A 22,811-nucleotide genomic window follows, 5' to 3' on the forward strand; every position below is an offset into this window, starting at 1 on the left:
CTTGAGGGGCCAAATCTGATCTGAGCATTATTGCAGTGTTGGGATGACTCACCCACAGAAGTTCCCTTTTTCCTCTTTTTTTCTAGCCATGCTTCTAGAACTCACCAGAGGTGAAGCTGCAGTGCCTGAGATTGTGCTGGCTTCATTGTGCTGGGTGGGGATTTGCCCTGGTACTTCAGAGAGATGCTCACAGATGGGCAAGATGTCTCTTTGGCTAGAAGAGGAAGCTTGGCTGAGGTGTACTAACAAAGTAATAAAAACCTCAAAATAGGCAAGATGATGGCAAGAAAATGTTCAAAGCAGCATGACAATCTGTGGCTTTTGAACAACAGGGAGCTCCTGCTGCAGTGAGCAGGAAAAAGTACCATATTGGCTGAGGCGCTTTGCTGCTAGGAATGTCACTTTACAGACCATGGGAGAAATCTCTCAGATGTGCTCCAACTTTTGCACTTGTTTGGTGAGCCAAGTCACAAGTCCCTTCCTCGCTTTTTACTTATATCATGCCCTAAAGCATTCCAGAAGAGTGAAAAAAAGATTTAAGCCCTTAGTATAGAGGGCAGAATAGTATTAAACAGGATTTTGTTTTTGGGGGGCAAGAAATCACTCTTCTCCAGCTGTGTGGCTAGGGAATGCACTTAGTGGGAAACTAGGAGAAAGTATATATGACTGGGTCCTTCCCTGAAAAGACAAGACCTATTTGTGAGAAAACCCTGATCCACATGCCTGTCCCAAACTCTTTTTACTCTCATGCCTTCCTCGCCTCCACAGAAACACAAAGACAACAGAAACAAGCATAGTCAAAAAGACCTCTGAAGTGTGGTTTGATTTTGGCACTAAATCTCCCCTTGATGGCTCACAGTGGCACTGTATTGCCAACAGATTATAGGGTTGCAGCTATTTTCTACGCAGGAGAACACACAAAGGAACCCCCCACCAGCCCTAGCAGTGCTCTCAATCAAATAAAACCCCTTTAGCTTCCTGTTGCAGAGCTCTCTCTAGGATTCATGTATATTTTATCAAAGTTACATGCAGTTCTGATACTTGATTCGAAAGTGCTTTAGTATGAATCCCAAGATGTTCTGAAATGCTGCAGTGGCCTTTTCTAAAAAATCAAGGTTAGAGTAGAGAAAAAATGAAATGGCTTGACTCCAGAGCATGTAATAAGAGCAAATTCTGCTCAACAGGCTTCTATTCATATAAATAAGCAGAAGAAACACAAACATACATCTATACGAAATCATTTTGCTGCTTGTAATTGTACCCTCGGAGCAGCAGGAACAAAGAGGAGCTCCACAGTTTCACCTCTCACAAATGAAGGTCCTGCAATGATCTAAAGCTATTTTTTTTGCCAGAAGTGCTTTTACAAGCCAACACAGAACCCAACACAGAAGAGCTATACCCTCAGTGGTGACCAATTACTGTGAAGATACTTAATAACAATCTGGAATAAGAAAAAAGCCCAACCCAAACCCAAAAAAGCTTCCATTTGCCAGTTGGGATTTTTGCTATTTTAATTTTTGTCTTAAGCTAAGCTGTGAGGAAGAAAACTTGCAATGATATTTTCAGAAGAAATTAGTATGTATTTTTTAAGCTGTGTTTCATGACTCCTGTCTTTCAGGCATTTGCAAATTTTAGATCAAGAAGGATGGACAGAAAGCACGATCTGCCTACAGTATAATAAGGCATTTCACTTGAAGTCAGGAAGAGCCAGCATAGTGGACGGGTGATTTAAAAAAAAAAAAGAATTCATTTTGTATGTAATAAAGCTTTAGTACTTACAGCTGTCCTCTTCTTCAGTAATACATTTCACAACATAACAGGCATAGATGAAGCCCGCCAGCTGAAACAAAATGTATAGCTTTAGATATAAAGCAAATATAATAGAAAAACAAGAGTTGGTTTTAGAAAAGCAACAACAGAAACAGAAATAACAATATTCACCAAACTCTATTTGATGAGGTCATGGTAATTCTTTACAACAGTTTGGTGATTTTAATAGTAAGTGCACTTTCTTATTTTATGTGATTCTTTTGAAAATAGTCAGGAAAATTTTGCATTTTTCTTGAAAAACACACCCTTCAATAAAACTTCCAAAAATTGATAAATTTTTTTCCATTACAGAATTGGCTTCTTTTTAATTACTGGAAATGAGATGGGTGGTCAGATGGATGGGTGTTTAGCCACTGAAAATGTAAATATTTCTGTCAAAATCAGATTTGTTATCCAACAAAACCTGACGCTCTAGCAGAACTCTGTTTTTTAGCAGAACCTTGCCAGCTAAACCAAGGATGAATTCAGTGCACTTGTAAACTGGCTTTATAGTGATATTTTATCACTTGAAATTAGGGCTGTGGATTAGTGGGACTTGCTCCGGTATCTGCAATAGCCCCCAAGCCTCAAGACATATCTAGCACTTTGGATAGGTCTGGATAGCGTCTCATTCTGCAGCTGGGAAATTCATATCTCATTCCTTCCATTCGCCTCCACAGAGCATGCCCAGAAGTGAACTGTAAACAGAAGCAACAGGATTTAAAGAAAATGAAAATCTGGAGTGGTTCTCAGGTACCATGGCAGATAGCTTATCTTACACTATCCCCTGAAAAAATAAAAAGAGGGAATAAATGGCCAATATCACACATGCCACAGGCCAAGTATCATGTGAGTCCTCTGCTGGTCCTTCCACCAAGTTCTGTCATCACTGAGAAGTTACACCAGAAGCAACAGAACAAATATTGGAGCAGCAGCATGTGCCACGTGTTGTCTGCTTTACACAGCTTTCCTTACACTTAGGTCTGGAGAGTTTTCTCTACTGATTGCCAACAAACCATTTTTCATCCTTTAGCTCATCACTGAAGTTTGCATGGTAGGACATCAAAAGAATTCATGTTGTTTGATCTCTTTGTACTGAAAAGTGAGCCGTGCTGTCGAAATGTGTTATTCTGTACAGGTCACCTCACAGAGATCTTTTCATGAGCTGCAAACCCAACTGTAGACTTTGGGAATTAGTTCTTTATAAGGATACTAAAAATGCGTAAAGGCTCCAGCCAGGACTGAGCTCTCTGTGCACGTGGTGCAAAACCCATAATCTCCAGCTAAGGGAGATGATCTTAATTTCAGACAAAGTAATCAGTGGGTCAGACAGCAAAAAGGGTGAAAACTGAGAGAAGACCATGTATTGTTATGAATGCTGGTTAGGGCAAATGGATTTTTTTTTCATTAATGCAAGGCACACCTAAAATCACTGCAATATTGTGGGTTCTTAGAGCCCTTAATATTACCTGTTTACAGGAAATGTGAATAAATCCATTCTGTTTCCTAGTACCTTCATACCTGAGGCAGTGACCGTGCCTAATTTACTCCAGCTCTTACACAGATATTCCTGGTATTTCTCTCAGTTTTCTACGTAGAAAGCTCTCCATACCTATGAATGTTAGTTTCTAACACCTGTATGGATGAGAGATGGCTAAAGGGAAAAAAGAAGGCCAGCGCCAAGACTTTTCTGAAGAGATCAAGACTTGATGTGGAGATCACACTGCAGCCAGCATAGATTCCTGTTGGGAGCCCAGAAACTGCATTACAACAGAAATAAATCATTAATTTTGTCATTTATTATAAATCTGCCTTATAGTGCTGCTAGGAAGATTTTACACCTGGGAAGGATGAAATATTCACCACTGGACACAAAGAGCGCACCGTACCAAGAACAGTGGCATTCAGCTAATATCAGCATTTAATCTCTGTTTTATTGGATCACTCTTTCCTTTGGTTTCTTGGCTTCAATACAGAGGGCTAATTTGTTCCACTGACTTATGCCCTGCATAACACCATTGACTTCAGTGACATTACATGAAGTTTAACTCCGCAACGAATTAGGCCCAGAAAGGTTGTTCATAAATGATTCCAGTTTTGGATGTGAACCTTGGCTTAATAGTTTCTCTATTCTCTTTTTACAGACCATAAGATCCAAGATAGCTGAATAGCTCCATTTCTAGTAGGCCACTGCAATGGTAAAGCTTTTCTTGTAATACAGTTCAATACTTTACTCTCTGCTAAAACACCTCAAGTTCACATGTTATTAACTAAACTTCTCTCACAAAGCACAGCAAACAAACTGTATCACAAACTGTGCTTACAACTGATCTTTTAATTGTATTCAGTTGCATCCCTTAAATGTCTAGGGAACTCCTTTGATATATAAGTAAATCCTACAGCATTTCATCAGATGAGCTTGCTGATTAAAAGAGTGCCTTAAAGCTAGAAATTGTTCTGTTCTAAATACAAATGGAAGTTTTTTTTTCCCATGAGATAATCAGAGTTCATAAAATAAACCTCCCCTTCTCCCACATTTATCCAGCCTTTTGCTTGGTACACATAATAATTTTGTTTTAACTTGAACATCACATTAGTTTTCTGTTTTTTTCTCTTTTTTAACCAAGCAATTTATTGGTTCTGACCCAGTGATAGCCATTCAAGATTTATCTTCTAATTGCATCAGCAGCAGAGGGCACACACTCAGAGCTGAGTGTGGCAGTTTTTATGTTGAGGATGCTCAATGGCCTGAGCCCATAGTGACTACAGAGACGTCTGGGCTGGAGAGCAGGAACATCCTTCCTTCCTGGTGGACTCAGACTTCCTCTAGGAAAGGTGCAGCTCATCTACGCATGTAGCAGAGCTTTCTTGGGGACCAGTCAGCTAATTAATGTTAGTTAATGAATTCCCACATGGATGAAGGTCTCTCACAAAATTTACCACCTTTGTTATAGTGCAAGATGCATTTCTTTGACCTTGTTTCTTTAAGAAAAGCACACTGCAATGTACCTATGTACAGCACAAAATAAATAAAATAAATTCCAAACAAAACACTCCACTGAACGCACTTCTCCCCCTGGAGAAGAAGACAAGGGAAAAAAAAAAAACAAACCCAAATGGCAGAGCTTAGTCACATTGCTTAATACATTCCTGGGAAGCCCTCAAACACAGCAGTGCTGAGTGCAGTATGAAAATTACACAGAACAGTCTTCCTGATTCAGTATCTTAGAAAGATTTCTGTCCTGTGTGAGAAGGAAGGGAATGAGTCCTCAGAGATAAAGAAGAGAAGGACCCTGACCGTCTCAGAAAATCAGTTTAAAACTAGGAATGCTAGCTTGGAAACTCTTGCTTCTCTGCATCTTTTTTCTTTTTTTTTTTTTTTTTTAAATTAACTGAGCTTTCTTTTATAAACCATGTAGTGATAAAAAGAAATAGGTGCAATGAACAGAAGATCGGATCTGGATCCCAGACCCATCCAGATTAGGTGTCTACATCTGTCCCATTCACATTTTAATGCTGTAGTACGGGCCTCCAGAGGAGAAGGAACCATTAACAATACTCCTGCTCATTTATACATTTAGTGATTAGTGAATGCATGTTTTTATGAGCCTCATTTTTTGCAGCTTGGAAAAATCTGCTCTTTACAACTTTCCCTGGTATGTCTGTATGAAAATACAAATGAACAGTGCTCTTTCTAAAAGTGACACATTGTCCATCCGTGCACCAGCTCCCTGGATGTTACTTTGATGGTATCTGATGACCATTTTTATATACAATGATCTCAAACACTTATAAAACTTTTTTAGTTTTTTTCATCTATAAACACCTTGATAAAACCGTAATTCCTTCTACCAATTTAAAAATGAAGACAAGCAAAAGCCTAAAATAAATCAGCAATATAACAGTGCTACTGAAGTTTTGGCAAAGAGATGAATTACATAATTATGTTAATGCATCTTATTGCCTTATGATAGCTATATAAGGCAAACAGAAAGTTTGACAGAATATTCCCTACCCAAGTCATCAGTGTCCTGTTACACTACTAGAGACTCTTAGATCCTGAGTTTTCTGTGAGTGTACTTCCAGACTTGTTCAAAATATCAAGTGCTGTGATCAAGCTTGATCAGAATTGGTATTGATCAAAATCTTGTCTTGCTATTTTTTCTCACTTCTTTTATGGAGATGAATGTTTTCATACACTGCAAATAGCACCACATTTGGGAAAAAAGCTATTATATGAAAACCCATCATGCCTGGTCAAGGCCCCCACCTTTCCCTCTTTTAAAGCAATATCTATATAGATAATTATTAGGAGTTATCTTTATTAAGCTGGACACCTGAAACAAAAGAATGACACCAAGGAATAAACAAAAACTGAAAGTGGGTAAGATCTGAGTGGGATGAGGTGATGAGGAGAAGGCTCAAGATGAAGATGAATGAGTTAAGGATTACTGAAATAGCACATGGTCTTGGCTTCACTGAATGAGTATGTTTTATTCTATAAATGGTCTTTGTCTGGAGAAATGGACTTCAAACTTAAAAAACACAAAACCATTGTGTTTTCAATGTATCTTCTGAAACAGTAATGCTGAGGCTTGTGTGTTTATTTTTCATTACTAAGTTTTTACAGGATTCTACCAACTTTGTGGTTTTAAGATCTTAGCAAAAAAATTGGGCTAGTTCAAGCAATAATAATACAGAATTACATGGAGGTTAATTTTGGCCCTGGGAACTTTATATGGTAAAGCTGTGATGCTACATGTCTACCCATGTGCAATTTAATCATATTTCTTAAGCTTACAGGGGCTGCACATACAGAGCCTTTGTAATGCTTTGCGTGTAAGGAACAGTGTTTCTTTAAAATGGATTTTTGGAAGCTGGAGAGATATATATATATGTACGTTATGAGCAACTGAAGAACTGGTGAATTACTATCTAGAAAGCTTCCAGTGTATTGATTCACAGAAAAATCATACTCATTATTTAGCAGAAAAGGTGAGACAGAGACCTTTCTCTCAATATCTGTTGAATTAAGTCAGTGTCATGGGGGTTCTAAAGCTGCCCCCTGCAAAAACCCTTTCAAGCATGATTTCACTGCCTGCAGCAGTATCGGTGAGTGAACATCATCGCTAAAGTTTAATATAAAACTCAAGCTATGTTCCATGGAAACTACTCTGTTGAGGTACGCTTTTATTTGCGCTTACATTTACCATTATGAGAACTCTGTCATTCCTCCAAGTTTAACTATCTTTCATCATAAAAGGATCATTGGAAAGCTATTGATACCAGAGCAGACTCCTGATCGGGAATGTAGACTGTGTGGCTTTGCGGTCATTATTCTACAGAATTAACTATCTGTGTGCTGTCTGAAAAGAATAATTCATTGGTATGGCCAAATAGCGTTATTCTGTGCAATAAAGTAATTACTAAAAAAATATTCTGTGCAATAAAATAATTATTAAAAAAGCCAATGTTAGATTACCATGTCCACAATAATACCTAGTGGACAACCATGAAATTTAAAAGCTAACCAAAACAAAACCATAATTGCTTAGCCTACGTAGTTGTCAAATTCATTTTCTTTCTTTTCTTAAGCTGAAAGCTGCCTCAGATGTTTAGGATTTTTTTCAGCAGGCACAGTAAAAACATGAATCATAAATACAGATAAATCTAAATACACTGGAAAATAAAAGTGTGATAAAAATTGCATTTATTTCAACTAGTGCATCATAATCTTTTTTATATCAGCTGTCTAGAAGGTGCTTAGCATAAAGTCTTCATTTCTCAGTGGACTATTCAATTTTCTGGACATTTCCTTTTTGCAGAAGCATTTGAAGATCACCATGAAGACCAGTTAGAACGCTTTTGTTTGAAATGCTGTTGGGCTCTTGAGAGCGATTTGGCCTTGTTCAGGGCAGCTGCTTCCCTAGCATCTTCCCTGGCAAGCTGTTTCACCTGATGAATTGAAGAGACCACAGGGGCACTGAAAATCACAGCACTGTGGCTTGTCAGATAAGAGCTGTGCAAACCTTTAACAACATTAGAAAGCAAGAGATACTTACTTGTTTTGAAGCTGTATTACAGACACTCAGATTGACCCAAATTTCCTGAAAGTTGAGTGAGACTTTTCTGCAAATCTGACCTAAAACTTTCTACAAATCTTCCCTCTTCCTAGGTATTTCAGTGTGATTTATGCTTTTGATAACCACATGATATTTGGCACTTTTCCATGATTTCATCTCACAGCTAAAGAGGATGTCCTTTTTCCTGCTTCAGACATCAAAGACAACCCAAAATACAGGGGCTACCAGCCTGTATGAGGCGGAACTAGGGATCGCTTATTGCTGACCTCTGTGTTAACTGAACTGCAGAGCATCTTGCAGATTCAGGCTTGGTGTTGAACTTTACGTTCCTGCTCCCACAGGTGAAATGCCCCAGATGGGACTCTGCTGGATTCCCTCAGGAAGCTGAAGCAGGTATGTCTCAAGGAGCAGAGGGGAGGCCATGGTAGGCTGACCTGTGACCACAGTTAAGAGCAATGATATGGCTGGGCAGCCAGGAGCAAATTCTCCACCAGCTGCCTTCAGCAGGTAGTGGGTGCAAGTGCGCATTGCTCAGTGCTCAGTGCAGGCTGAAGGCACTAGTGCTTCAAAAAACCCTGTTAAAAAATACAGGACTTTTAATTGTCTCTTTTCTGCTTTTGTGGAATTGTCTCTACTTCACCTTTTCTCACTTGATTAGGTTTAAAGGATATATTTGGTTACATATTTTCATTAATTGAATCCAAATTGAGGCTGTGGGAAGTCCTGAAAATGGAAAAGTCTATTGCTCTGTTTCCTCTCGCAGTGTAGCTCTGAAACCCAACTGTCACTGTTAGAACAGAACTCTGATTGTACAGGGGTCAACAGTGTGCAGTGACTGCTGTTCACATCAAAGGGATTTAGCCATTCGAGCTGTGTAGATTGGGAAAAATCATCCCATTTATTTTTAAAACAAGGCCAGCTGCCTATTCACTCAACAACAGCAAAACAACAAAACAAAGAATGAAGTTGAAACAAAAAACCCTAAAGTAAAAGGCTTTAAAATACTTATCACCCTGGTCATTCTGTTAATAATAGGAATGGATTATTAAAGCAGAAGTGTGTATGTGTCTGCATGTAGGCTTTGCTTCTGAAGGTTTTATAGCAAGAAAACTTTTATGGAAAAAAACTTTGGACCTTTTTCCCCTCTTGTCTTCTGGGAATGCTTTGGAATGGTTTAATCATCTGGCTTTGGTATCTGACTGCCTTTGGCAGCAGTAGCTTTTCTTATCATTATGTCTAACTGTGTGTCACCTTTTCCAGACAGCCATAGGATTAGGATAAGAAAAATTGGTTCTTTATGCTGCAGATCTAACAAAGCCACAGACTGCTCACAGCCCACCAAATGAATGCCTAGCATTTTAAATTGAACTGCATTAGATGAAACAGTTGATTATCAATGCTACTCACTCTTTTGAGGGGCGGTAGGAAAAAAAATATGCATATTTGAAGTTTGTGCAGACTGTATAGGGGGAAATATTTTGATGGTACAAGAGGACTCTGAATTCCTGATAAACAAACACATATGAGTGCTTCTGTTCAGTGAAAACCCATCCTTCCATGTTGAGGCACCCATATGGCAAGTGAACCTCGATGATGTGAGTGTGAACACTGGGCCCTCTGATCTGGGAAACAGAAGCATTCAGAGGAGAGCGAGTAGAGGATGAGAAAGGGAGTAATATGTTGTTGTGTCTGCCAGTTTCTCAGGATTGTGGCCAACCATGAAAACTGTGTGGAGTAAAATTTCAGAAAGGAAGAACAGGTAACTTTCTCTTCTCCACCATTACATGTTAGATTAGGTTAGAACAATGCTGTCACATAAATGGCAAGAGCCAGAACATTTCATCAGGGTGAGAGAGACGTTCCAGTAACAACTGACTCTTTCCTTGTGATTCTATTTATTTTCCCTGTGGTGAATTGCTGTTTATTTGAAGGGTCTGATGGCAGTTGCAGGGTCAGGAAGCTTCATGGTACATGACAGCTTTGGCACTACACTGGCTTCATGGTGGTGGTCATGGGGTAACAGCCTAATAATGCTCTGATCAAAGTCCTCCTACGATGGCTGGTGATGGCCGTGTTGACAAGGCAGCTTGATGTACAGTATGCAAAGTGCACAGCTCAGCTGAAGCAGCTCTTCAGCAACCTGAACAGTCAAGTTCATTACTTTAATTTACAAAAAAGAAAACCAAATAAGGCATTCACAGGAAAAGCTCTCGATGGTGTGATCTGGATGAACAGGGCCTGAAGTGATAAAACCTGAACATCGATCAATTATTAAAATACAGTAATAGTAATTTGCAAGCCCAGTGGGAATTGTGGACTAACAGCAGACAGATAGACAGATCTCTTTGACAGTGCCATCAGCAACAGAGCTACGAGGAAGGTGACTAAGTCAGGGGGATGCTTTGCCAGTGCTCTCTGGCTGTCTCTGCCGGCACACAAGATGGGAAGGTGGGATATCTGACAGGCTAGCCTCTCTCTCTGGCAATGCATGTAAGGAAGATGAGGAAGAATGAACTTATCTTAACCAAATAGCTCCCTCAAGCCTCATGCTCTGGAGTAAGGAGAGAGAGGTATCTCAGTGAAAATACAAAGCAGTCTGCATGTGGTGCTCCACATCACTGCATCTCCCTAGGATCCATACATTTAGCAAATGCACTGCTTAGCACAAACATTTCACTCTAGATGCACAGCATCAAGTGTCAGGGGGGTTTCAAGGTCAATAAAACCTCTTCCTGTGGCATCTAATGTTTAAAGTAACTGAACTCAGCTCATGTTTCAATGCTATTTTTCCTCTCAGCATTAGCCTACTGCAGGCTTTTTCCACCATTGTAATCTATAATAAAAGATATGTTTCAGTGCTACCTTTTCCATTCAGCAAAATCAGCTAAGCAGGCTTCAAAAAGCAAATGCCAAAGTGCTTTGTGAATCCTTTCCTGCAAAAGGAGAACCACTGGAGAGTTTAAAGGAATATCACACCATGCAGCCTAGGCTGGTATGAAGAGAGATTACCCTCTGGAGCCTCCAAGCGGAAGGACAGTTTGGATTCCATGGCCAAAGGCACCTTTCCCCTTACACCCCTTCTGCTGAAGGGCAGGGGATCACTCCCTCGTTTATTCAGCATGGAAAATAGCGAAGTCCTTGGCCTGCATGGAAATAGCTTGATGGCAAAGGTCCCAGTCGCTGCCTGAGGTGGCAGAAGACGTATGAATAAATTCTGCACTATGTGTGACCAAAAAAACTTGATCCTTTTAGCTGAAGATTCCAGTAACATCATATCACATGAGGCATTTGGGGGGAATGATGAATTATAAAGAGAGAACATTCTCGGAAAGGCCGTGTCCTCCAAGTCTGTGCCTCATTGCAGAGAGTTAAGTGGATGAGTTATATCTGACAGTTTATGAACCTTGTTAATATAATGCAGTGCCTGGGAGTGTGCCAGCCACGGTGATCAAGGAAGTCTAAATTAGACCTCTGCCATCGACAGACATCAGATGCCCATTTAAAACTACATGTTTCATCTGAACCGGGCACATCTCTCGTTATCCTCTAAAGCAGTGATCATCAGCTTGAAGCTCTGAAGCTCTGCGTGGCTCTCAGTAGCCAGCACACATCTCTTCCCTAGGTCTCAGTAAGAGGCTATTTAACATGCTGATGCAGAAGCTGCTCTTGTAGGAAGAGCACAAGCAACGGCAGTACTTTGACATGCTAGTCTTCATGAAAAATGTGAGGTTTGTGGGTTTTTTAACCCACATGTGGTGAAGGCTGCAGCTCTGACACCTGTTCCAGGCACAGGTCACTCAGGAAAACCCTTCCAGTGGCAGGCTGCGATGCCTTGGCCCCTGCAGGAGAGGTGAATGGAAGCTTCTGCACCAGCAGAGAAGGACAATCTCCATCCAGCCTCCACAATGGCAATGGACTGCATGAAATGAGAGGAAAAGCCATAACCCTTTTCCTTCTGCTCTGGCAGCAGCACACACAGTAGCCACCATGCTGGTACAGCAGCTGTGTTCCTTCTTTGCCCCTGAAATTGCTCTGCCTTTCTTGTCTCCAGACGCTCCCACTTCTGTGATGCAGAGCCACAGTGCTCCCTAATATGAGCTTCAAAACAGCGCAATCATTTTTTTTTCTTTTTTTTTTCTTACAAAATCTGTAAAATGGAGATAATAGTGCCTGTTTCACCATGGCACTGTAAGGTTCCAGCCATCATTATGACTTTTGGTTTGAGATTTTGGATGGAATGCATGAAAAGTGCTACAGCTATTCTAATCTACATTGTTATCAATCTGTTATATTAGAGTACTCTCTGAAGAATAACAGCAATGTGTTAATGCTTGATTTTTAATAGTATTTATATGTAATTTTTTTATTCCATCTTTTTATATTGCCATGTTTTTTTTTTTAATTCTCAGGCTCAGCTCTGACAGACAATCTTTGGTAGATAGAGTTTTGGTATTATTGACTTCACCAGAAGCACCAAGCCTTTGAAAAATGAAAGATAATGTTATATCTTACTGAGGGTCAGAGAAGAAATTATTCTTAGATATTTGGTTCTTCTACATCACCAGTTCTGTGCCAAAATTGAGAAATATGACCTTATTTCACCTGGTTCTATTGCCTTGGCAGAATAAAGGGAAGGGAGGATAATTTAATTGGCAAGACGTGAGAGAATGCAGTGAGGTCCAACTCGCACAGCCATCTTTGAAGACAGCCGAGCTGTGCAGCTGCATATCAACACTAAACATAGTGTAAAGCCAAAACATGTCATGTTTAATGAAATTTTTTCCCCCTGGTTTCTTATATATCCACCATAAGTGGGCAAAGTTCTACTGATATCTTGAAAAGTTAATGAAAGAGGTATAAGAGTTTTAGGGAAAATATGCATAGTGATTGAGCTAGACCTCTCAGAAGAAGGAATCTGTCGTCGCAGATCAATTCTAATGATGTTTCCAGTTCAAGAGCTTTCATCTGGAATGTTGTCTATGATTTAGCCCATTTTCAAATATCCGGATACATGATGCTAGTCAGCAGCAAACAAAGTTGTACCTACTAGGAAGCATCAGGAGAATGTTCCAAAAGAAAATGAAAACCATTAATTGCATTATAATGCACTGGAGAACTGCTTGGAGAAAAATGAAACACTACCTGAAAGCATAAAGTGTGTTGTCAGAGGGGAAGGAAGAGTTTCCAGCACAGATGGAAAAAGAGACTAGGTGCTTGGGTGCACACAGGCATGCTGACCTGCCCTTCATTTTTCACTGGTGTCCTAATGGTAGAGTATATCATCTAATGTGAATAAGAGAGTACTGGGAGTTAGGAGATATGTCCGTACTGTCTAACAGGTGTCTGTTACATCTCCTTTAATCATAGACACCTTGAACCATCTACTGACACACAAGAGACACTACAGCTTGGCCCCACCTCTAGATATGTAGTTTGGTAGAGCATGAAGACATTCTGCTCCATCAAAACTCATGGGTTAGGAGGTTACGTTAGTTATTTGGAATGATTATGCCATTATCAGGTCAATAGCTAGGGAATTACAACATTATTATATTTATTTTTGAAATAATAAAATATTTATTTTTGAAACCACCCTGCTTTACAGAATAGGCAAAACTAGGTGCTTTCACCAAGCAGTTACTCTCAGCATCCCCATCTTTCCTTTTGCCATTGCATATGTCACATCCAGAGCACCATGGATCATGCCTTTTAAAACAATTTGTGAAGTTAACAAATAAATAGTAAAAAAAACCCAACCCAAACCTAACCTTAATCATCTGAAATATAACATATCCAACAAATATAATTCTTAATTATCTTGGCATTGCCAGGTAAATATGGAAATACACGTCTGTTAGGAGGAGTGAAGACAGAATCTGACAAACAGTTGATGCTGTGTGGAAAAACCTTGCTTTGAGCTAGCAAACAGCCCTTACCAGCTACTTTGGACTTCTGCCTTCCACAGTGACAAGGTGACAGAGACGATAATTGAAGCAAAAACATGTATGTCCTGCTGTTACAAATCACTGTGAAAAGTGATTACTCCTATAGGCCATGTATTTGCAGAAAACTAGCAATCCATTTTACCAAATTCTGCTCTGTGATTTAGACAGAAAGTTTAACAAGTTATTCCACACTTATACTTAGATAAGAGAAAAAAATTGGGCAGAGTGGACAAATATTTTATATAAAGTAAACCTGACAGAGAAGCCCCATTTTTAAATTGACCAAGAGACTTAGGAGCTCATTGATGACCTTTAGGTGGAGAAGTGTGTGAATGAGTTTTGAAAGTGGGATTTGAAAGCTTTTGACAAAATTTTATCTTTTATAAACATCATATCAATTTAGGCATCTATTTTATCCTATTTGATAGCAGTGAATGCAAAATGATAGTTGTATTTTGTCCGCACAGGAAAACTCAAGAAATTTTCGATTAAATCATAACATTTCTTGATGATCCTAGCTAACTGGGTGAATAGATCCTGGAACAATTCACTATGGAGGAAAACAATTGTCTTTAAATAACTCCATCCCTATTATGCTTTATTACTTTGTTAAATGCCATGAACATCACTGGGAAGGTTATTTTAATTCTGAAGATATGCATAATATATTGTTTGATCTAAGTTTTAAAATAAACCACCTTATCTTCGTGAAGGTTCTTCTTGTTACAGATGAGCGACACTTTCATAAACTCATAGATTTGTTTGATTTTTTCATGTTTATTGCAGTAAAACACATACTATCTTTTGAATGCTCAAAAAGACACATAGTTCTTGGAAAATGTATAACATAGTATTAGTGGGCAATAAATCATCAATTTGCAGTAACAGAAGTCTGGAGCATGAACATGGAAATGTACAAAGTATAACACATTAGGTATGCAAGTCCAGTGGAAGGCCAGAGACTTTGCAGAATAAATTTAGAGCTGTAGAAAATGGAGGAAAAGCAAACAGAGTCTGAAAAGCCCCAATATTTTATGCCAAGACAAATGAAACAGCATCCAAACATTCAGTGAACAGGGACTGGAATGGCAGCAGGTCTTATTAGAGATAAAAGGTACAATTTGCAAGGTTTGACATATGAATGTGCTACCCAAATAAAATAGATCCTTTGCTTAGATGTCTGCAAATAAGAGTTGACACAGGTCCAATAAGCAGGTCTCTGTTTCCCAAAGAACTGAAGCAGATCAGATACATTAATAATACTGAAGAAATACGTTAAAATTAAAGTTGAAAATGCCAACAGACTTCAAACCCAAAATTCTTTACGGCAGAAACATCCCACTTTCAAAAGTGTTACAGTTTTTGCCTAAATTACCAGTTTGGCTAAGCTGCTGTAATCTGGTGGTCTTGGTCCCTTCACTTGAATGACTGGGGACCTGGTTGGGACAAGCATGGCTCCTGCGTAGCTTGTGTGCCCAGATTTTTTTTCTGTGGAAACCAGGGCATCAGGAAGGAGGAGATAAGTGTGTGCTTAGGTCTGAGCTCATTCTGGGCATATGAGAGTGGAAATCTGTCTTTCACAGCTTTCACAGTCCTTTGTTCACATTTTCAGATGCCTGCTGTTCCTCTGCAATGAAAGCAGCAAATTTGCAGGGGCAGGTGGCTGTTTATGTGCCCAGAAAGCCTGGGTGCTCACAAGTTTCTCATGAAAAGTCTGCAAGATTGCCACCAACGGCATAATTCCACGACAAGGTGTTAGACTTTGTGCTTAATATGTGCCTGATTAGCAGGTGCTCACCTCTGAATTTCACTCTGATCTTCAGCATGATACAATCTAGTCATGAAGGAAGACTTTAAACAACTGGGCAGCACACAGATGTGAAGTCCTACTGGTATTCAGAGAGATATTAATTACATTATTTGTGAAGATACCTATTTTATCTGGAGGATGGCATCTAGCACAAAAGCCTGCTTTGTGATCCTTTTGTTCCTCATTCTGATCACTTGGTCAAGCCATCTCAAGCAACTTCAACACAGAATCTGGCTAATGAATTCCCATCTGTCTGATTTGAATCTGACAGTCATCCTAACACTCTTCTGTGTTCTTTTGGAGACATCCTTCCAAATTCCTTTTAGCCTTCTTTTTAGATCATTAAATTTCTGTACCAAATATGAAGGTCCTGATGATGGCAAATTTTTTTCTTCATTCTTATATTGACTTGCTTGATCTTGAGGTCTTACTGAGCCCACTAAGTAGTGCAGTTGTCTTCATTGTCCTTGCTGCTGCCTCAGTCAGGCACAGTCTTTCACCACTGAGGTTCTTCCCTGACAACAATATTTTTTGCAATCAGTTTAGGGGCATCATTTGCATATTTCACATACAGCTTTTTGCATGCTTTCATTATCTATGGCATCTTCACACTGATCTTGTTTTTGACCGACGTTATCATGGGGAGATTCTATATTCTGACATAATATCTTTTGTCTTCCATAGGTCAACTACTCTGTTTCCTCCTATCAAGCAGCAAAAATCATGCTCATATAGTTTCTATTAACCATCTATCTATTGTATTCTTGCACTATTTCTATCATCTCCATTTTTCCCCCAGTCAACCACTATATCACATGTGCAAAGATGTAATCTAGTCACAAGTATACTGTAATGTTGAATTGCCACCTATTTCAGGCATCTAAGTTATCTAAATTATGTTGGTATGAATCTCTCTAGAAGTGTCTGTTATTTTCCATTGCTGTCTAGCTTCGGCTAGATACTAACTTTTAGATGACTGAAGCCTGGTGATTTGAGGTTAATCCTACTCTAGCAGAACAAAGTAGGAGGTTCAGAGTTTCTACGTGACTACAACAATCTTAAAAATCAACTGAATTTAGAATATGCAAAGACTAGATGACTAACACTCCTTCAGAGCAATCTGGACCTCTTGCTATTCCATGTACAAGCAAAAAGTGTTTGAGCACCGAGAGGCAGGAAAGCCTGGCTCACAGATGGAGTGCCTGTGGACTACTGACTCCAGACCTGTGGTTCATAATGCATAATTAGCTCAACGTGGATTCCCAGTTTAACGTGGCAGTTAAACAGATCATGTGCTCTGTGGTTATTTAAATGTGAACTCTGAGTCTAAACAAGGATGTTACATTTTGTCTGTACTTAACAGTGGTACTACTCATACTAGTTTTCAAAATATTTTTCTATATCCACACCCCAGAAAGTATTCTGAAAAAATGGAGAAGTTTCAGAGAACTGTGAGAATGATTAGGGGACTAGGGGGAAGAGTTTAAACAGGTTAGCTAGGCAAAGAAGATTAAATTTCATCACAAACCATAAAAACAGGGAGTAAAATATTGCTAATGACAGGATGATGCAGTTTTTCAGATAAATGTACTGTAAGCATTTGGACCGAAAGCTAGAAATTTAGATAAGTTAAAGGTAAATTTTAATAAGAATTGTTGTGAACTTTCCATCATGGGACATTTTAAGATCAAGATTAAATGTATTTTAAACTGTAGTTCAGGTAGGAATTAATTCAGGAAATCTCTATGCCTTGTGTTATGTAGGAGGTCAAACTAGGTAATCACAGCATTTTCTTCTGGCTTCATGATTTTCGACTCTAATATGGTGTATGCAATATTGGTATACAACAATTTTAGTGTATAGTAGTATTTGTGAAAGAAATTAATTCCACAAATGGGGAAAAATTAGCACTTTGCTTTAGTGGAAGAATAGCAGAGAAACTTGTAGTGATAGTAAAGTATTTGCAATTAGTATCTAGCTCACTCAGGTACAGCAGAGTACAATTACTTTCAAGTGTATTGTGATTTCTTTTACTGTTTTCTTCTTGAGTAAATTAACTTCAATTTGCACATTCAGTAATAAGTAGCACGGTGCATATTACGCCATTATTACTACACCTAATTCAGTAGATATGTAATTTACATTGCTATTTATGTAAGAGCTGAATTAAATCCAAAGAATCCCAGGAGAGGAGTAACCAGCTTATTCCAGACCTAAGCTTAATATTTAATATGGAAATATGGGGAAAGAAAGCACACCTCAAAAGCTTCAACTGTTATGTCAGGAATTGCATCTGAATCTCCAGAAAGGAAGAAAGTAATATCTTAAAATCTAACTCCAAAACAAAATGCAGAGGATTTAAAGATGATAGAGAGCACTTGGGAGTAGGGCAAAGAGAAGAGAGTGAGGAAACATGCGTCGTGGTTTAACCCCTGTCAGCAACCAAGCACCACACCGCTGCTCGCTCATGCTCCCTGCCCCCAGTGGGATGGGGAGAGAATCGGAAGGGCAAAAGTAAGAAAACTCATGGGTTGAGATAAGAACAGCTTAATAATTGAAATAAAATAATGATGATGATGATGATAATACTAGTAATAAAAATTGAAATGAAAAGGAGAACAACAAGAGAGAGAGAGCGAGAAACAAAACACGGGGTGGGGGGGGGGAAAGTGATGCACAAGCTCACCACCCACTGGCCAATACCCAGCCAGTCCCTGAGCAGTGATTGCTGCCCCCCAGCCAACCCCCCCCCAGTTTATATACTGAGCATGACATCATATGGTATGGAATAGCCCTTTGGCCAGTTTGGGTCAGCTGTTCTGGCTGTGCCCCCTCCCAGCTTCTTGTGTACCTGGCAGAGCGTGGGAAGCTGAAAAGTCCTTGACTAGCATAAGCAGTACTTAGCAACAACTGAAACATCAGTGTGTTATCAACATTCTTCTGCTACTAAATCCAAAACACAGCACTATGCCTGCTACTAGGAAAAAAATTAACTCTACCCCAGTCAAAACCAGGACAACATGTCACCTTGACAACGTCACAACATGACTCTTTCTTTCACTTCTTCCTTCTTTTTTTAATTTTTCATTTTTTATGGAGCATAACATTTCTGACTTCTCTATTCTACAGAGGGCTGTGGATTAGTATGAAATCTGCAGAGGGACAAAATTTCAAAATAAGCGTTGTACCACTGGCAGGAGGTTGCCTGAGGCAAACACAGCTCCTCTCCACCGATCACCATATAACCACAGTGCCAGACATTTGCTCTTATGAAATAATCAGGTGTAGAGACTGAAGGCTACAAGTACATGGGGGCAGCACACTGCTGGTGGAGCCCTCCCTCATCAATCAGCAAGTAGTCTTCATGAAATGTGTTAAAAGAAGTGAACTGTAGAGTCAGCAATGACAGGAAGTTGCATAGTGACATAAATCAAGTGTCTTATGGAATAGGACCACACTAATGAGGCAGAGGCACCGCGCTGCCTAAAGAACTAGAAATATTTTATCTTCATAAAATAGAGTACATTCTTGGGACCTGGGTAATTAACGACGCAGGGAAAGATACTCTGGCTATGGATATGTTGCTAAATAGGAGAAGGCCAAGGGCCAACCTCTGGCTTCAAGGCCAAACTGTGTAGACTGGCTGTTGTCTGCACTGCTTTGGTGCAGCTCCAGTTAGAGCACAGGGGCTGTGTGCAGGCCGGGTAGCACTTAACTGAGACTCCTAGGAGTCCTACATGGTGGGACTTACAGCTCTGAGGCAATGCCATCTTCTCTGGGTTTTTTTTTAGTTTAAAGTGTCTAAAACAATGAGGGCTGGGTCACAGCCCAACAGAGTGAGGTTTTGCCTTCTAGTATACTGTTGCTGTACTGTAAAATGGCTGCGTTATATCACACCCATCCAAGTTTTTCTCATAGTGAAGGTGGCAAGGCAGAGGAGAGACAGCAGAAAACATTCATGTTTGGTATTGATGTCTGTGTTGAGATGTTCCCTTGATTTTGTCTTGTCTTTAACTCTGCAAACTACTCCTGGATGCAAAACTGAGGATTGTGTCATGTCTCTTGGATGTAGCAGGAGGGTATGGGGGGTGCTTGAGGGTTCAAAACATCTGGGGATAACACTGGGAAACTGTGTAAGATTGAAGGAGCTAAACGTGGTGCTGTCTTATCCATCCTGCCTTTTGGGAGAGGTCTCTGAAAGGAGCTATCTCCAGAAATGTGTGCATGTACTATCATAGAAAAATGTTTGTGGGAGTACTCAAAACTGAGGCAGGCTATAAGTGAAAAAATAAGTGATGTAATTTATCAGGAGTCCAGTGCTTGAGCTCTCTCTCTGGCCCTCTCTTACTATGACCACAGATGTACCCTTTGAGGACACTCACTTTTTAGGCCTTTCAACATCTATGATCCAAAGGTTTCCTGGCTTGTATCAGGAATGCTGTGGCCAGCAGGAGCAGGGAGGTGATTGTCCCCCTGTACTTGGCGCTGGTGAGGCCGCACCTGGAATACTGTGTCCAGTTTTGGGCCCCTCACTACAAGAAAGACATTGAGGTGCTGGAGCGTGTTCAGAGGCGGGCAACGAAGCTGGTGAAGGGTCTGGAGAACAAGTCTTATGAGGAGCGGCTGAGGGAACTGGGGTTGTTTAGCCTGGAGAAGAGGAGGCTGAGGGGAGACCTTATCGCTCTCTACAACTCCCTGAAAGGAGGTTGTAGTGAGGTGGGTGTTGGTCTCTTCTCCCAAGTAGCTAGCGATAGGACAAGAGGAAATGGGCTTAAGCTGCGCCAGGGGAGGTTTAGACTGGAAATTAGGAAAAATTTCTTTACGGAAAGGGTGGTCAGGCATTGGAACAGGCTGCCCAGAGGGGTGGTGGAGTCACCATCCCTGGAGGCATTTAAAAAACGGGTAGATGTGGCACTTCGGGATATGGTTTAGTCTGGTCTACCCTTGATTAGTCTAGAGTGGGCTTGGTAGTGTAGGTTAATGGTTGGACTGGATGATCTTAAAGGTCTTTTCCAACCTAGATGATTCTATGATTCTATGATTCTATGATTCTATAACATACTCAAAACACCTATTGTGAGCGTGATTACTATTATTATTCTGCAAATCTTCATGCTTACAGTAGTATTTACTTCCCACAGACAGCCTTGCTGAGATTAGTGGTCTCATGGATATTAATAGAAACTAGTGCAAGTAATTGCTGCACAACTGGAACCAGTCAGACAGATGACGAGCCTAGTTTCCCTTCACATTTTTCCACTGACCACATTTAAGATCTTCCTTGCATCTCTGTGGGGATGTACCCCCTCTCTCAGTTGGAAGTTAGGTCTCCAGCATTTGCATTCACCTTATTCTATGAGCCGTTCACTCATTTGTACGGTGCATAAAATAGATGGTTCTCCTTATAAATCATAGTGTTTCCTCCACTTCTTTTTTCCAGGAATATTAAGTTTTCCTTTCAGACATCCTTTCTGTTCCTCCCTCCTGCCATCTTTCAATAAAGGATGAAAAAATGGTGAAAGTACTTGCTAGATATTTGATGTGTTAATATATTTCTCTGCAAAGGATATGTGCGTGTGTGTGTGCACATGCATATGTGTACGTATGTGAGAGAGAGGGAGGAGAGATTTTTGGTGCAAAGAGACAGGCTGTACCTGTTGCTCCATTTCCCCTGCTTCTTACAGTTCATGAGTTTCTACATACAGGGAATGTATTTTCCTCTTCACAATAACTGTGGTGGAAAAGATGTTATGGAAAACACAGTCTGACAGCATCCAGTCATCACTCTTTAAAGGCTCTGATATCACGGCACACCAACATTGAGTATTAATGTCATTTAGGCTTTATGACCAGCTTTAGTTTAGTAACTAGTTAAGTAAATATTAAAACACAGGGTCAAGGAAAGCTCAGCGTAGACACTAGCATCAAAAAGAATGATTCCTGCTGTGTCTGCTTAACCTTTCTGTCCTCACTAAGAGAAAAATGTAAATGGTGCGACATAAGCATTTTATGGCAGTAAAAGAGTGCACTAGCAGAAATCAGAACACAGACAATAATATAGCAACTTCTTGAGCTATTTTTTTGAGGTCTAGATTAAATACAGTAAAGCCTGCCCAGTAGAAGCTGGTCTGCATGTAGCACCACTTGTTCAGCTCTTCATCAGAATTGATGAATCTGAACTGTCTTTCCCACATATACATTCAAGCCAACAAAAATAAGTAATTCCAATGAATTTCTTTTTTTCCCTCCACATAAGCCAAGGAATTTACAACAAGGTTATAGCAGAGTAGCAGGTAACTTATTACCTCCCTTTTCAAGTGGAGAATGGGAGATATGGTGAGATGAAGTGGTTTACCAGGAGGTCACTGTGTCCTCATACTCTGAGCAGAATTTAAGAACACAGGCTGAGAGACTGAATTTCTGTGTAATTTCAGGTACAAATAAAAACTCTCTATCAGCAAAATTGGAACTCATTAGTACCTGGCTCTAAGCCAATATTTAATTCATCAGACCTGAAGGAAAAGAAGGTCTTCTTTGGGGAAACTTGGAGTATTTTAGAAATGCTTTGGCAGTTGAGCCTGTTATTTGGCTGAGAGTTTTCCACCACACAGGTGCACACCTGAGTTTGCAGCAGGTCTTACTCACTCAGGTTTGATCTTAATGTGCTCACCATTACCTGTGGTTTTACCAGTTTACACACAGTTCTGCCAATAGCATCATATGGCTCAGGCCTCTGTCATCACACCCTCTATGCACTCTGTAGTCACTGTATTCTGTAATAGGCATTTCCAGAAAAAAAGAGAAACAAAAAAGCAAGTAGCTTTTCTGGCCTGTTAACAACTACTTTTTTACAGTCCCCATTCTTTCCACATTATGATATTATTTCTTGATAAATCTTTTACCTCACAGGCATCTCTTCCTCATTTCTACTCTTGCTTTTAAAGGTTTTGTATTAGGCCTATGTACTAAAAGCAAAGCGTTTTAAAGACACTTGACTTATTTTTGAAACACAGCAGTCTGCTCACAGAAATTCTTCTTTCACCTTATCTCAAAGCATCACAAGTTTTTTTCCTGGCAGTCTTGCATGTTTTAGTTTCTTCCTTATTTTGCACTAAGCTGCTCTTTGATAAGGCACAGCTGGGGAAATTCATTTCTCTCAGGACC

At 39.9% G+C, this 22,811-nt stretch overlaps 1 protein-coding gene across 1 annotated transcript in view; it reads right to left on the reverse strand.

The window, feature by feature from the left end:
• Positions 1-22,811, reverse strand: part of NKAIN2 (sodium/potassium transporting ATPase interacting 2) — a 548,435-nt gene that overhangs the window by 16,145 nt on the left and 509,479 nt on the right. Inside the window, exon 5 of the mRNA XM_075707629.1 lies at positions 1,780-1,840. Within this exon, the coding sequence (XP_075563744.1) occupies positions 1,780-1,840 (61 nt within the window). The remainder of the gene's footprint in view (positions 1-1,779; positions 1,841-22,811) is intronic.

Source organism: Pelecanus crispus, chromosome 3 (genome assembly GCF_030463565.1).
Source record: "Pelecanus crispus isolate bPelCri1 chromosome 3, bPelCri1.pri, whole genome shotgun sequence".
NCBI classification, from domain to species: domain Eukaryota; kingdom Metazoa; phylum Chordata; class Aves; order Pelecaniformes; family Pelecanidae; genus Pelecanus; species Pelecanus crispus.